Here is a 16,882-nt window from a genome sequence, read left to right on the forward strand (position 1 = left end):
TAGAGGAACCTAGCTTCCCAGGTACACTTCCAAGGAGCTTCAATTCAGGACCCAGCCCACTTCAGCCTCCTATACCAGTGCTTCCCCAAAGCCCCGAAGGACTATTCATAAGTTCAGCCCGCATAGCCTCCTGACATACAGACATATATCACCCTGCTTAGGCAAGACTGCCTTGTCTGGGAGCCTCCTGGACCAGATTTGTGCTACTTCCAGCCTTGGTCAGAGAAGCTCCTATTATAGCAGGTGGGTAGGAATTAGTGCAGAGACTTTAGTACTGTTCAAAGTGCTGAGGGTCAGCAGCTGTGAGTCTTCAACTATAGTCAGGGTGTCTATATTAATGCCCCATCCCCAGGCTCAGAAAATGTCTCAGAAGAGGGGATGGGAGGGACGTAAGAGCCAGAGGGGGAAGTGTCGTGAATCTCTGTACTATGGATCACATGACTATTACATATACAAGCTTAAGGCAGCCATGATTAACTTATGCCCAGGACTTGCACAATTCAAGTGAAAAATCCAGGATGAAGAAGGCAGCTCCAGAAAGTCCACCCAAGGAGCTTTTGGCAGTTGATGGCTGCCAGGGAAAGGAGAGTCATTCTTCTTCAGGGGTAAGGCCACTGGAAGGTTCCTCACGCTCCAGTGGATGGATGACCCAACCCCCAGGCGTATATGGACAGCACTAATTGGACACAGTTAGGTTAAAAAACCAAAACATTTTAAAAGGAGGACATGAAGTTGGGTGGGAGATGTGATGTGGGTGGCCCTGGCTTGAGTGGGAGAGAGGGGATTAAAGATGACAAAAATGTTTCTTATTCACGTGTGAAATTTTCCAAGAATTTAAAAAAATTTCTATAACATCTTTTGGATCATCACCTGCTTAGAACATTGTTGTCCGCTGCCAATAAACTTTGTGCGCTTACCACTCCATGTCAGTGGAAGGACAGTAAGACTTCCCAATTGGTGAGAAGGACATTTTCTATCAAATGATCCTAAAGGCTGAACATCTGAAGCCACCACCCGCACCTCCAGAGTGCTTCCTCGTAACTGCCCTCGTTTTACCAGCGAAGGAACTAAAATTCAGAGGGGGCAAAGGAGCTCACAGCATAACATAGATGGTCCTTCCTTCAAACCTGAGTTCCCTGACTTCAGACCTAGCTGCTTTCTAGACACAGTGGCCTCCCTATGGTCGCAAGGACTAATTACCAAAGCCACTTTCCAGTCAGTCACCACCTTTATGTGCGTCACCAGGTAAGAAGCCCTAAGAGTGTGCCTAACCGCTTTTCTGTTATATTAGCCTAACAGAGCCTATCTCTACAAGGGAGACTGAAAGAAAAAAGGGGGCTCACTTAAAAAGTCTTAGTAAATGAGCCAAAAGAAGCTCTGGGGTGCTTCTGCCTCCGTCTCTCTGCCTGTGTCTAATGTCCATTGTTAGGGGTCTGCTGCGCTGTGACAGAGTGCCAGCCACTAACTGCCAACTGTTAACTGTTAACTGCCCAGGGACAGGCCTGATCATGTGACTTGTTTGGGCCAATGAGATGTGAGCCAGCCAGCACCTGGTTCTCTTTCCTTCCCCCGCCCCACCCCCACTAACTTTAAGGAATGTGTCTAATAAGCCAATCTATGTTGTGAGCTGCTTGCAGGTTCACTTCTCACCGCGGGTAGAGTTTCACCTATGCCAACGCAGTCTAACAGTCATTTCTTTGTATTAAAAATATTTTTCAGCCCCATAGGACACCAGGTTCCTTGAGAACAGATACTGAATCTTCCAACGCTAGACCTTAACAGAGTGCCAGGCAAATGATCCCAAGGGAATTTTTGATGAAGGGTTTTAGAAGGATACCATAAAATAAAAATGGAGTTCAGATTCATCGAACAGAAACACACATTAGTAGAATTTGGACGGGTATCACTCGGTGCCCCAATTTCTTCAGTCCCACTGCTCTCCAAGTGATAGTGCAGGACATGGCAGCATCTAGCATTTCCAGGGCTCCCACCTCAGGAGCTGAGCGGTTCTGGGAGCCAAAATTACTATCTTAGTATTTTATCTTCTAAAATCTAAAATTTTCTGAAACATCATCTCTGACTCTTGCTGTCTGTGTCTTTGAGTCAACAATTCACACTGACACTCAACACGAGGAGCCAGTGCCATGGCTCAGTAGGCAAAGTGCCTGCACCAAACCTAACAACCTGAGCTCAATCCCAGGCCCACATGGAAGGAGAGGACAGACTCTTGCAAGTTGTCCTCCGACCTGCGCCTTCTCTCTCTCTCTCTCTCTCTCTCTCTCTCTCTCTCTCTCTCTCTCACACACACACACACACACACACACACAATATATATATATATAAATATAATAAAAACAATAAATTGAGAAAGAAAGAGAAAAAAGAGAGAAAGAAAAAGAGAAGGAGAGAGAGAAAAAAAAACAACAGAAACACAGGACTGAAGAGATGGCTCCAGGGGTTATAAAAGCCAAATACCTGAAGACTCATATTCAGCCCCCGGCACCCATGTCAGAGGCCTCATAACTGTCTGTAACTCTAGTTCTAGGGGATCTGACCCTCTCTCTGGTTTTTGATGACACCATGACACACACCATGCATTCACACAGACACATATAAGTAAAAATCAAAAGAAATACAAAATAAGAGGGAGAAAGGGAGAGATGGAGGGGAAGGAGAGGAAGGGAGAGGAAGAGAGGGAAAGGGCGAGAGAGAGAGAGAGAGAGAGAGAGAGAGAGAGAGAGAGGGAGGAGACGAAGAGCCCCATCTGGACATCTGGATGCCTTAAATACGTTAGTCCTCCTAGGCGCCATGCCCTGTGAGTGGGAGAAGAAAGCCTCAGGGAGCAACTCTTGGCCCGCCCGGATAGTCACTAAGAAGACTTGGATGTTTCTTCTCTCATGTCCTTTGGTCCATGGACATGGTCGTAGGCCAGCGAAATAGCAGAGTAGACATGAGAGCAGGGAAGTTGAGATGACCTTGACCGTGTCTCCTTTACACTCTCCACCTGGCACTAACACCAGAGTGAACTCAGAAGTTAAGATGTCCCTTGGGATTGTCCCACATTCGGCTGCTATGAAGAGGTGCTTCTGTTCCCATGAGTCAGGAAATACAGGCTGGTGTAGCAGGACCCATTTCTGGAACGTCTCCCATCAGTCCCTGCTTACACCGTGCATGTCAGAGAGTAGCCTGTTTGCTGTGGGTGAGCTCGGGGAGCTGCCGGGTCCCAGTGCAGCTCAAATGAGACTCTTGTTCAGTCCTGACAACAGCCTGGGATGTCTCTAGATGTGCTGTGGGAAACCCTACCTGAAACTGCTGTGGCATGTCACGTGTTATATCCCCAAAGTGCTACAGAGTCGCTGCCAACTTTCAGTCCTTGGCTGGTGTGCCCCAAATCACAACCACAGCATCTCTGTTTGCCCCTAGGTGATGCGGAAGTGGGTATCCAATCCACCTCTTTCCTTCCACCCCCAAATGACCAACTTCCAGCACCTTCTTCCTTCTCCAGAGCTTTGTTCCAAGTCACAGGGTCACCCAATTCCCTCCACCCAGGGGTGCTGTTGACAGAGTTGATAGGAAACAAGGTGCCCATCCCTGCAATGCTGACTATGCTCTCTGCTGGTAGACATTGGGGCTTAAACGACACATTATGACCCTCAGGCTTGGGCTGGTGAGATGGCTCAGTGGTAAAGGCAGTTACTGCCAAGTTTGGCAACCTGATTCCGATTCCCAGGACGCACGTGGTGGAAGGAGATAATGTTGTTCTCTGACCTCTGCATGTATGCTGTTAAACACACACACAGTGCAATAGTTACAAAAAAAAAAAAAAACAACCAAAACACCCTTCAGATTCTGTTTCTTGAGGTGGTTCCATGAGTTGCCATATACAAGGACAGTCTTAACTCTCACAGGTTGTTCCCTCCTGAGCCTGTCCATTGAACGCTCTGGACTCCCTCCCTTGGGTCACATTTAGATGTTGTCCACAGGTCAGAACCTAGGTAAGGTGTCCTTGTCCCTTGGGGAGCATCTCTGTTCCCAGGAGCAGACTAGGCAGCTGCGGGATGCGGTGTCACAAATGCCATGAACGCAGACAGGAAGTGCAGCAGGCAGCTTCACTCAAGCCTGTTCAACTTAGATTTCCAGTGACTTTAATTCATGGGCTTTCTCCCCCGCCCCCTTAGCAAACAAACAGAAACAGGTAAACGTAACAAACAGAACTGTGTGGCTTGTTTCTACCTGAACGCTCACAAAGGCTCACATGGGAGAGGCCAGAACATGTATGTTAAATGTGTCCAGCTTTCAGGAGGCAAGAAGAAAGTGTGAGACTCCAGGTTTGCTGTGGGCGGACCCTGACATCAGCATTTCCAACACACGGGTTCCTTTGCCCTTCTGTCAGCCCCTGAGGCAGTTCCATCAAAGTCAGCCCCAGGTAGGCAATGAGGAAACCAAGGCACAGGTGTCACATTGTTTGTCCCAGTGGCAAGCTTGCCAGGCTGTTGAAAGATTGGAAAAGTATGTGTTGTCCATTGTCACTATGACATTGTGTTCAATAAAAAAATTACGTGGACCCATTACTCTCTAACTGACCTCAAAACCAGCAAAACAACAACAACAACAACAACAACAACAACAAAAGACAAAACGAAACCTAGGGAAATATCTTATCCTATTTTATAGATGAGAAAAATGTGACTAAATTTAATAAGTGACTTACCAAATGTCACAGAGATGTGAATCAGGGTGAGGCTCTAGCTACCTAGAAAGAAGAGCAGAACTCTGGACATCTGAATACCTTAATATGTTAACCCTGCTAGCCACCGTGCTTGTGAGTAGAAGGAAAGAGGCTCAGGAACAGCTCTTGGCCCCGGTAACCAACAAAAAGACTTGGATGGATGAAAAAATAAGAAGTTACTGGAAAAAACTGTCATATTGCAGGCTCATGACAGGGAGTAGAACAGACCTGCACAGTGAGGACAGCCACTGCCCTGTGTCCTCACAGATGGCTGCCTTCTGGCCCCAGAACTCTGGCCGGCAGCCCTATGCGACAGCCATGACCTACTTCCGCTCACCCGGTTAGCTGTATGGCCTATTTCTTTCGTGCAGAATTATTTCCTAACACTGGCTGGGTATCGCATGCTGAGCACAGCATTTGTAAACTTGGACATGAAAAAAAGAAAAAAAAAACCCTTTAAAATTGCAGAACAGTATTCGGGAACCAGAAAAAATTAAGATCAGAGTCTCAGATGGCCCTCTGCTTGCATTTACATTGGTTTTCTTTCTACAACTGCCCTAAATCAGGGGCATGTGTGTGTGCACGCCCACGTACATGCACGCGTGTGTGCATGTGCGTGTGTTGGGGGCTGTGGATTGATGTACCAATTGCTTTCCAATTGCCTATTAGAATAAAGTCTTTCCCAAGCCTGCTTTTCATCGTGGCATCTTAAGTACTGTAAGTTGCTAATAAAACCCACTGTCCACAGAGGGCCCTATTGGGGGAATCAGGGAAAGAGTGAGTCGAATGTGGGTAAGTGATGTTAAGGTAGTAATTAGGCAAGGTAATTAGACCCTGTTGAAAGAGCTGAGCTGCAAAGTGCAGTGTGATAAAGGGGCTGCCTAGACAACTAAATGGTGTAATTAGACACAAAAGCTCCCTTTCTCTCCCTTTCTGCTTCTCCAGCTTTTCTGATTCTCGGGTCTAAGCCTGCTGCTCTTCACATTTCTTTTTTGACGTTTTTCCCACAGCCCCAGCTATCTGGGGAGCATTCTGTCCCGTGCCCGGCTACCTCCTTCCCTCTGTACCTTGGGGTTCTTTATCTTTGCCCTCTACCTTATTGCCACAAACTCAAAGGACTGCCGGAGTATGGGGTTGCGAAAGCAGCCAGCTGGGACGGTAAAAAGCGTATAAACTTCTGACAGCTACAGCTCACACTGTAGTACCCGATTCTCCTCCAAGACTGGTTGGATGTGCCATCGGCTCTGGAAATGGGGCTCACCCAGTGTGGGCTTTGCCTCCTGCCCTGATGATCTTTTCAACACACACAGGGGAGCTATCACTCTCTTGCTCAAAGTCCTCCTGAGCTTCCCAGTGTGCTCAGAGTGACCTCTAGGCTCCTTCCCTGGCTTCTGTGTGCTTTGTGCTCCGGCCTCTGCCCGCCACATCGTTCTCCTCTCCACAGAGCGTGTCTGCTTGGTCCGAACCTCTCGCTATGCTTCGTGCCTCTCCCTACCTCAGGAAATGTGCACTGGCCAGTCCTTCTCCAAAAGGTCCTCCTTGTCCACCTTTGCCCCAGCTGTTCTCTGCCTTATTTGCTCTTTTGTTTTCTCCAGAGCACTAAACCACAGTCAAACTACTGTTCGTCTCTTGTGGTTTCCCATCTCACCACCAGGCTGCGGGCTCTCCTTGAGAGTAAGCATTCCTTTTTATTGTTTTCTCCCCAGAAGCAAAGGGGTGCATCTGGAGCCCCTCAAACAGCGGTGAGCTGAAAGAACATAGTATTTCCCCTGTCCCTACCGGGACAATCACCTTTTCTTTTCATCACCTGTCAGTTTGCCCCCAGTTCCAGAAGTCTCTCCTGACCCTCACCTTTCTATTAACAGCCCGGGCTCCCTGCTAGTGCGCTTCATGTCTCATATAACTACCATGACCAAAAGCAAGTAAGGATTTACATCACCTTACAGCTTGCAGTCTGGCATGAAGGGAAGCCAGGGCAGGAGCTCGGGCAGAAACCTCGAGGCAGGAACTGAAGCCAAGACCATGCAGGGAGCTGCTTACTGGTTTGCTCCCCATGGCTTACTCAGCCTGCTTTCTTATGCCACTCAGGACCACCAGTCCAGGATGGCGCCACATGCAGTGGTTGGGCCCTTCCCCAACAATCATCAACAAAATGTTCCTAGACTTACCCGCAGGCGATCTGAGGGAGGCAGTTCTTTAACCAAGTGAGGTTACTTCTTTCCTGATGACCCCAGCTTCTGTCAAAATGATAATAATAATGATAATTATAATGATGATGATAATAATAATAATAATAAAGGAAACAAAAATTCCAACATATAAGGACTCCAGTTATTCATTCACTAAGTATCTATGAGGAGACCATAAAACCAATTCGGAAGCAACACTTTCACCAAGTCCAACAAGTTTCTAATTTATCAGGAAAGTGGGACAAGAACTCAGCGAAGTGGTCCCTGACAGGGTGCAACAGGAGAGGATGCCATATGCCCGAATGGATGGAGAAAGTAGGAATGAGGAGGGGGTGGGTGGTAAAGGCAGGGATGGAGAGGATGGGGTGGAAGGGCTAGGGATAGAGAGGGTATGGGTGGAGAGTGCAGGGATAGAGGGGAGGAATGGAGAGGGGAGGGATAAAGGGTAGGGATGGAGAGGGGAGGGATAGAGGGGAGAGATGGAGAGGGGAGGGATGGAGAAGCGAGGTTAAGAACTGAGAGTATTTTGGAGAGGTTAGACAGCTCCATGCCACTGGAAGGTTCTGGCCAAGCTCCCAGTAAATGACCCTTGAGCAAATGTCTTCAGGGTCCTCCCAAAAGATAAGCAGCATCTGAGGAAGTCTAGGATGGACGAGGTCTTTGAGAGCTAAGAGAGCTGTGGCCATATGCACTGAGGTACAGGTTGTGGGGGAGGGTGGGGGAGGGGCACTTCAAGCTGGCATTTGTGGGACCAAGTTCCTGCTTTATCTGTCTCTAAGGAGCTATGGGACCTGGAGTTTCATATTCTTGGCTGCCTGGTATTTAACAAGACCTACACTTTCCTTACTGTGCCCTTATTCCATGAACATCTAATCCCTTGCTCCCTGTCCCCTAGCACCAGCGACTGGATGTACATGTTACCTAGCAAAGCACCTAGTTTCTGGGGGGGGGGGGATGCAATTAGTGGGAGATGTGATCTTTGCTCTGATTGGAGGAAATAAGGCTATAAATTCAGGAAAACACAGCAGGTGAGCAGGATCATTACACCCAAATCAGACTAATCGCCCCAAGTTGATGTCACCTTGGGGTCAGAGACCCTTTGTGCCACTTTCCGCCCCCTCATAATTTTCAGCACTTTCCAGCTGTAAGGCAAGACAAGCACTCTGCCTGCGGCCTGACACACAGATACCTTCTGCAGTTACCGTCATCCACACCAACTGACACAGAGGACCTGGGATGCATCAGGAGAGAGGTCGGGTATAAACGGGCTCAAGAGCGCTACATGAGGGGCTGGGAAGATGTTGAAGACCTGAGTTTGTATCCTCGACTCCTATAAAATCCAGGTCCAGTGGTGCACGTGTGGAATCCCAGTGCTTGGGAAGTAGAGTCAGAGGATCTGTGGAGCTCAATGGCCAGCCAGTCTAGCCAATCAGTGAGCTCCGGGGTCAACCCCATTTCAAAAATAAGGTGGAGAGCCAATTGAGGATGACACCTGACACTGACCTCTGACCTCCACACACACACACCCATACCTATACATCAAATATACCCACACAAACACACAGACACACAAAAACACACGTGTGCACACACATGTGCACATACCTACTCAAACATACTCATCACACACATTCACACGCATGCACGTAAGTACAAGTGCCACAGAAAGGCTGCTTAGTGAACACTGTTCTGGAGGAGCTCTGAGCGAACAGTTTTAGAAAGTGAACTAACTGGGTAGCTGGCAAGGAATCGGCAGAACAAACGTAGGAGGCTTGTACCACGGCTCAAGTGGGAGCTAGGGTTGGGGCTGGAATGGGACGCTGGAAGAAAAGTCAACACAAAGCTATAGAGAAATGCAGACTCTTCTTTAGCTGGGCAAAGCTGCCAGCATTTATAATCCCTCATAGATACCTGGTGTAGGGGTTTAACAACAGGTGTGTGCAGTTGAGAGCTCCATGGTCGCTTGCTTCTATCTACACTCATGGACCAAGGCGTGACTTGGGTGCAGCAAGCTGAGACCACAGCTGCCCACACCCGGCTTACAAAGAGCCTAGCTTCGGGCTGGAGAGATGGCTCAGAGGTTAAGAGCACTGCCTGCTCTTCCAAAGGTCCTGAGTTCAATTCCCAGCAACCACATGGTGGCTCACAACCATCTGTAATGGGGTCTGGTGCCCCCTTCTGGCCTGAAGACATATACACAGACAGAATATTGTACACATAATAAATAAATATTAAAAAAAAAACAAAGAGCCTAGCTTCTCCACCAGGACAAGTAAGATGCTAAGCACTGGAGTGGCATTTCCCTAACTCTGCTCTTGCATCAAGAGCAACAGATGCAGGCTATTGCCCTGGCCCTACCCTGAACCCACTACTCAAAGATGTTTCATTGAGTTGGAATTAGTCTATCCAATAGAGGGTTCTAGAACTGACTTATCTGAGATTGATGCAGAAAGTGCCAGTCTGAGGGCCTCTCAGAAACCTCAGAAGTTTGGTTGGAAACCAATTAGGAGGAGATTAGTACTTCCTGGGTGACAGAGGCAAACCCAGACAAGCAAGTCTAGTAGGGAGAGTCAGATAAACAGAGCCTAATTTGGGTCGTACCCACACAGGCTTGTCTCCTGAGTTGCCTTCTGTAATGACCTCTTTATAAACATTTGCCCACTGACCCCTCTCTTTCCGTGCATGACTTGGTGAAGATGGTTCACCGGGTATGGCTGTGCAGGCCTGATGATCCCAGAACTCAAAGGTGTTCTCTCTCTCTCTCTCTCTCTCTCTCTCTCTCTCTCTCTCTCTCTCTCTCTCTCTCACACTCTCTCTCTCTCTCTCTCACACACACACACACACGCACACACACGCGCACACACACACTTTTGTTTGTTTTTCCAAGACAGGGTTTTTCTATGTAGTCCTGGCTGCCTTGGAACTCACTCTGTAGACCAGGCTGGCTTCAAACCCAGAGATCTGTCTGCCTCTGCCTCCCAGGTGCTGGGATTAAAACTGTGCCAACCTCCCCCTCTATGATGAAAGTATAGGAGCTGGAAAGGTATAGCAGTTGCTAAGAAGGCATATTGGTTTTGCAGAGGACCTGAGTTTGGATCCTAGCACCCTACACAGATCATAACACTTTGTAAACCCAATCCCAGGGGATTTGGCGCCATCTTCTGGCTTCCTCGGGCTCCAGTACTCGCTCTCATGCACAGAGCCACACAGGGAGACATAGACACGCGTATTTTTAAAAGTGAATTATAAACCAATCTTTTTTATGACCAAAACTTGATTAAAATAAAAAACCCTCAGCTTATGGAAAAGCAATACCCATGAGTAAGATGGATTTGAGGAACTAAGGAAAACATTAAGGAATCAGTAAATGTTAATTAATAACCTGTGTTTCACAGATCAAAAGAGAATAGATATAACCAAACTCTAAACAAGATCCCAATGAATTCTAAGTGAGCATTTATAGAATCTTTACGTATTGCAGATTCAGGCAGGTCACAGTTCTGAAGCCACTAAAATGTAGAAAGCTCCTCACAAAACACTGCCAATCTCCTTCTGTGGTGGATGCATGATGCTGTAGGATGTCATAAGTGGGAATTAGTTCAGAGGAAATGGCTCAAATTAAGAAATTTGCATAATGTTCGTTGCGGTGCTATTTTTGATAGCAAAATATCTTAGCTTTAATGCCCAGCCATAGAGGGGATAGGAAAATCATTTCCAACCAATTCATGCAGCATTACACACTCGCCACTGTGGTTTGTCCCTGACAAAACTCAGTTAAAAATTGGTCGCCACAGGTTCCAGTGGTGAGTCTGGGATGTCACCCCAGCCACAAAACCTTCGATCTACAATTGCTCCTGCCCGCAAGATGTGCTGGGGTAGTGATGGTGTGAAACTTGTGGGAATGACCAATCAATGATTGTTCCAACTTGAGGTTCCAACAAGAGGGAATCCATGCCTGACACTGCCTGAGTGGACAGGAACCAGAGGCTGGACAGCCCAGAGACCCAGGATAGAACAACAACAACAAAAAAGTCAACGGAACGATTCCTAATGATATTCTGCTATACTGGTAGGCTGGAGCCTAGCAGCAAGGCTTCATCCAGCAACTGATGGGAGCAGATGCAGAGACCCACAGCCAAACATTAGGTGGAGCTCGGGGGATCCCACAGAAGAGGAAGGACTGCAGGAGCCAGAGGTGTAAAGGACACCACAGGAACATGCACACAGAATCAGCTAACCTGGGCTAATAGGGGCTCACAGAGACTGAAGTGACAACCAGGGAGCCTGTATGGGTCTGAGCTAGGTCCTGGGCATGCATGTTAGGGTTGTTTAGCTTGGTGTTCCTGTGGTGTCTTTGACTCACCTGCTCTTGGGACCCTCTTCCTTCTACTGGGTTGCCGTGTCCAGCCTTGCTACGAGGGAACGCACCTAGTCTTATTGTAACTTGTTACGCTGTGTTTGGTCGATATCCCTGGAAGGCCTGTTCTTTTCTGAAGGGAAATGGAGGAGGGGTGGGCTTGGGGGAGAGGAGAGGTGGTGGTAGGGGGGACTGGCTGGAGTGGAGGGAGGGGAAACTGAGGTAGGAATGTAATATATGAGAGAATAATAATAAAATTGGTTGCCACTGTAGCTGTGCTGGAAAGCTGGATTAATCCTCCCAGGAACTAAGTTTCCTGAAACTGGACTGTTAGAAAGTGCATGGCTCAGGCTGGGTGACAGTGGTGGTGGCAGTGGTGGTCCAGGCCTTTAATCCCAGTACTCGGGAGGCAGAGGCAGGTGGACTCTGTGAGTTCGAGGCCAGTCTGTCGACAGAGTGAGTTCCAGGACAGGCTCCAAAGCTACAAAGAGAAACTCTGTCTCGAAAAACAAAACACAACAAACAAACAAATAGAAAATACTTGGTTCCCTTTGCCTTCTCTCTGAAGTGCACCTAGTCACTGCTATCGCACCTACCATGCAGCGCCATCTGCCACGTTAGAGCGTAGCATGAGGCTCTCACTGAGTGTATATCCTAATCTTGTAACGTCCCAGTTTCTGGAGATTCCAGCTGAATAAACCTCTTTTTAAAGATGAATTTCCAGCCAGGGAATGGTGGTGCACACTTTTAATCCCAAGCCGCGGGGAAGCAGAGGCAGGCGGATCTCTGTGAGTTAGAGGCTAGCCTGGTCTACAGTGCAAGCTCCAGGACAGCCAGAGGTACCCAGGGAAACCCTGTGGAAAAGAGAAAGAACTTCCAAGTCTCAAGTGTTCTGTGATAGCAAAAGAAAATGATAATACATTTTTACACGGCACTGACAATGTACAACCACATATATCAATTAAATTGGTTCAAAGACCATATAATTACACTGAACACTGGAGTGAATTTTAAAAAATTGTTGTAGAAAGTACAGCACAGACTTCTCAATGTCAGTATTACTGGAGGTTTTTTTTTTTTTTTTTTATTACATGTGTGTTTTTGTGTGCTTACCCATGCCACAGAACACATTTGGAAGGCAGAGATCAGCTTTTGGGAGTGGGTTCTCTCCTACCACTGCGTGGGCCCAGTGAGGTTGTGTGACAACCTCGGGCTGCCAGGCTGGGCAGCAAACACCATTATCCCCCCACTGTTTCAGACTGTCTTTCTTTACTTTCAGGACATTTAGTAGCAGTACTGATCTCTACCACTAGATGTCAGGCACCACCTCCATCCCCCACCTCCCCTAGTCATGATCAAAAACAACACATTGCTAAAAGTCCCCGAGAGAGACGCTCACTTTTCAGTAGATAGCTACTGGTATAATACAATATTACATGTGAATCTGGCCAGATTTATTTGAAAAACTCGTATGCTGACCAGAGGTATAGCTCCACTAGCGAGTGCCTGTATAGCGTGTGAGGCTCTGGGTTCAACTTCCGCCTTCTCTGCCGCACAGACCTACCTGTACGTGAATATAAACTGTACAAAAGAAAATAATACTTGCTGGGTGTCTTCGTTAAGGTTTTATGATCGTGAAGAGACACCACCACCACAGCAACTATTACAAAGAAAAACATTTCACTGGGGCTGGCTTACAGTTTCAGAGGTCTATTGTTGTTTATTATTGTTGTGGGAAGCATGGTGGCTCTGCAGAAGGAGCTGAGAGTTCTACATCTTGATCCTCAGACAATAGGAAGAGGCAACTGGGCGTGGCTTGAGCAGCTGAGCCCTCAAATCCCACCCGCAGTGACACATTTCCTCCAGCAAGGCCACCCCTACTTCAACAAGGTCACACCTCCTAACAGTGCCACTTGTATGGGGCTATGGGGGCCACTTTTATTCAACCGCCACTCTGTGGTAAACAAAAGGTTTGAGGTGTAGCTCGTTCTCCTATGTCTGCTAATATTTCAGCAGTAAGAGCAGCTCAATTTGAAAATAAACTTATTTCGAGCCAAACAGCTTATCTTCCCAGAGACACCAACAGTGTTGCCTGACGGCATCTGCTCCGTCAGACAGACTGATGGTCATTAAATTCCTTTGTCCTCTTGATTTCTAACACTGCACAAAGAGGCCCTGGCTCACTGCACGGTGTCCCTACATGGGTGTATCAAATCACCAACGCCACTGACAGCATTCTCCAAGAACCCTCTCTGCCATTTCTGATACTACTTTATTACCAGCAAAGGTTTAGCTCAGGCCCAGAAGCCAGACCGTTCCAGAAAAGTGCACAACACAGGGTCAGCAGCCTCTCTGGACCATCAGAATCAAACACAAGCACACACCACGCGGGTCTCCACACCTGAGGCTCTCCACGGCGGAACCCACGGTGAGCTTTCTTGATTTTGGCCAACTGTCTACATGTACCTGGGAAACAACTTTAATCTGATTCCACACGGGTCTCCCATCTTCACTTTCGAAGCTGGAAGCTGACAGGCTGATTGCCCCAGAGGACTGAGAAAGGACAATCCCTTTCTAGCCCACTGATGCATACACGGATGTATTTTTAAATACCCACCCCAAAGAAGAAATTACATTCAGATAGATGCCTTTGGGTCCCTTGGTACCTTTGCAGGCACAGTATAGCACACTATAGACTGAGTGCCTTGGGAGACAGCCATGAAAGCATGAGGACCTGGATTGGATCCCCAGGACCCGCATGAACAGTCAGGCACGGCAGCATGAAGCATGTGTCTGTGACCTTAGCCCAGACGGGAGAATGGCTAACCAGTCAGACTTGCTAATCCGGAGAGCTCCGGGTTCAGCGAAAGCTCTCCAAGTGGGAGGTTTAAGTGAGAACTGTCCCATAGCCTCCTGCCTTTGAATACTTGGTACCCAATTAATGACATTGCATGGGAGGTTTAGGAGATGTGGCCTTGTTGGAAGTACGTCACTGAGGGTGGCTTTGGGAATTTAAAGAATGAAGCCATTGCAGGGTTTGCTCTCTCTGCTTCCTTCTGGTGGTTTATGGCGTGCCTGCTGCCATGACTCTTAGCCACGATGGGTTTTTATTCTTCTGGAACTGTAAACACAAACAAACCTCTCTGAGTGACCTCAGCCATGGCGTTTTATCTCAATACTAGTAACACAACACCTGGCATTGATCTCTGGCCTCTATATGTGAACACACACACACATGCACAAGAGAGAGTGGGAACCTATGATGGAACGTCCCTTTCCTGCACTGGTAGCCTGTGACAAGCCTGACAAGGCCAGGACTACACAGTGACACTGTGTAGCCTGAGGACACTGATAAGCTTTGGACTGCAGGCAAACACCTCAGAATTCCAAGAATCCCGGTTTCTAGAGAGTCCGTCGCCTTGTGGTACAGACCAGGAGGGGCTGTGTTCATGTGTTGAAATGAGAGGATCACAGAACTGAAACTATTGCTTGCAGCAGAGCCTGTAGGATACAGACCAGGGTTAGGCTGCTGGAAAAGACTGATTATGGAGAATAAATTTTTGCACGTGGTCACACCTGTTTGAATACACTACTTCTGCAGGGAGAGTGTGAGAATAGAATGGAGCTGTGACAGGAAATCCATAGCCTTTACTGGCTCAGTCAGGTAACTGTTGGAAGCGTTTTAAAATAAGTGGGATGACAGCTTATGCTGGAGAGGATGCAGAGTAAGGGGAACACGCCTCCATTGCTGATGGGAGTACAAATTTGTACAGCCACATTGGAAATCAGTATGGTGTTTTATCAAAAAATTGGGAATCAACCTACCTCAAGACTCAGCAATATCACTCTTGGGTATATACCCACTCATAACACAAGGACATGTGCTCAATTCTGTTCATAGAAGCAGCATTATTTTTAATAACCAGAACCTGGAAACAACCTAGATGCCCCTCAACCAAAGAATGAATAAAAAAAATGTGGTACATAAGGGATTTGTCTTAACTATGTTCATAGCAGCATTGTTTGTTATAGCCAGAACCTGGAAATAACCTAAATGCCCCTTGACCAAAGAATGGATAAGGAAAATGTGGTACATTTACACAATGGAGTACTACACAGCAGAAAAAAATAACATTTGCAGGAAAATGGATGGACCTAGAAAACATCATACTGAGTGAGGTAACCCAGACCCAAAAAGACAAATATCATAAGTACTCACTCATAAGTGACTTTTAGACATAAAGCAAAGAAAAGCAGCCTACAATTCACAATCCCAGGGAACCTAGACAACAATGAGGACCCTAAGAAAGACATACATGGATCTAACCTACATGGGAAGAAGAAAAAGACAAGATTTCCTTAGTAAATTGGGAGCATGGGGACCATGACAGAGGGTAGAAGGGGGGAGGGGAGAGGAAGGGAGGGGAGCGGAGAAAAATATATAGCTCAATAAAAACAATTTTAAAAAAGAGGAAATGTGATACATTTACATAATGGAGTACTACACAGCAGTAAAAAATGACATCTTGAAATTTGTAAGCAAATGGGTGGAACTAGGAAAGAAACATTCTAAGTGAGGTAACTCTGATCCAGAAAGACAAACACGGTATGGGTATGTACTGTACTCACTCATAAGTGGATATTAGATATAAAGCATAGAATAACCAGGCTACAATCCACAGCCCCAGAGAAGCTAGGTAAAAAAGAGGACCTGAAGAGGGGCATGCAAGGAGGGTCCCAAGAAAGGGAAATAGTTAAGATCCCTTGGGTTAACTGGGAGGGGATAAAAGGGAGGGGATGGGAGATGGGAACATGAGGGATCAAGAAGGCCAAGTTGTGGGAGGGACAGAGAAGAAGAGCAATGAAAGAGATATCTTGATAGAGGCGGTCATTATGGGGTTAGGGAGAAACCTGGTGCTAGGGAAATTCCCAGGAATTCGCAAGAATGAACCCAGCTAAGAGTCCTAGCAATAGTGGAGAAGGTTCCTGAACTGGCCTTCCCCTGTAATCAGATTAGGGACCACCCTAACTCCTGCTGTAGAATCTACATCCAGTAACTGATGGAAGCAGATGCACAGTCCACAGCTAGGCACTGGGCTGAGCTCCTGGAGTTGAGTTGAAGAGGGGAGGAGGGATCATATGAGCAAGAGGGGTCAGGATCATGATGGGGAAAACCACAGAGACAGCTGACCCAAGCAAGTGATAGTTCATGGAGTCTGGGCTGACAGCTGGGGAACCTGCATGGGGCTGGAGTCAGCCCTCTGAATGTGGGCGACGGTTATGTGGTTTGATCTGTTTGGGGAAAGGGCATGTCAGTGGGACCAGGACTTATCCCGGGTGCATGAACTGGCTTTTTGGAGCCCATTATGAATGGTGGGTTGCCTTGCCCAGCCTGACTTGGGGCTTGGTCCTGCCTCAATTTGGTATCCCAGACTTTGGTTAATCCCCAAGGGAGGCCTTATCCCCCACCCCCGAGGAGTGGGTGGGGGCTGGGATGGGGGAGGCGGGGAGGTGATAGAAGTGGGGAGAGGAGGAACTCGGATTGGAATGTAAAATGAAAAAAGATTTTAATTAAATAAAAAAAGAAAAGATAAAATAAGTAAATCT

At 47.3% G+C, this 16,882-nt stretch overlaps 1 protein-coding gene across 1 annotated transcript in view; it reads right to left on the reverse strand.

The window, feature by feature from the left end:
- Window positions 1-4,244: 4,244 nt before the first annotated feature.
- Window positions 4,245-16,882, reverse strand: part of LOC119823676 — a 28,715-nt gene continuing 16,077 nt past the window's right edge. The window contains exons 4-6 of the mRNA XM_038343755.1: window positions 6,898-6,966; window positions 4,712-4,753; window positions 4,245-4,490 (exon numbers count right to left, since the gene is read on the reverse strand). Coding sequence (XP_038199683.1) covers window positions 4,750-4,753; window positions 6,898-6,966 — 73 coding nt within the window. The 3' untranslated portion in view covers window positions 4,245-4,490; window positions 4,712-4,749. The remainder of the gene's footprint in view (window positions 4,491-4,711; window positions 4,754-6,897; window positions 6,967-16,882) is intronic.

Source organism: Arvicola amphibius, chromosome 9 (genome assembly GCF_903992535.2).
Source record: "Arvicola amphibius chromosome 9, mArvAmp1.2, whole genome shotgun sequence".
In the NCBI taxonomy this organism is placed as follows: domain Eukaryota; kingdom Metazoa; phylum Chordata; class Mammalia; order Rodentia; family Cricetidae; genus Arvicola; species Arvicola amphibius.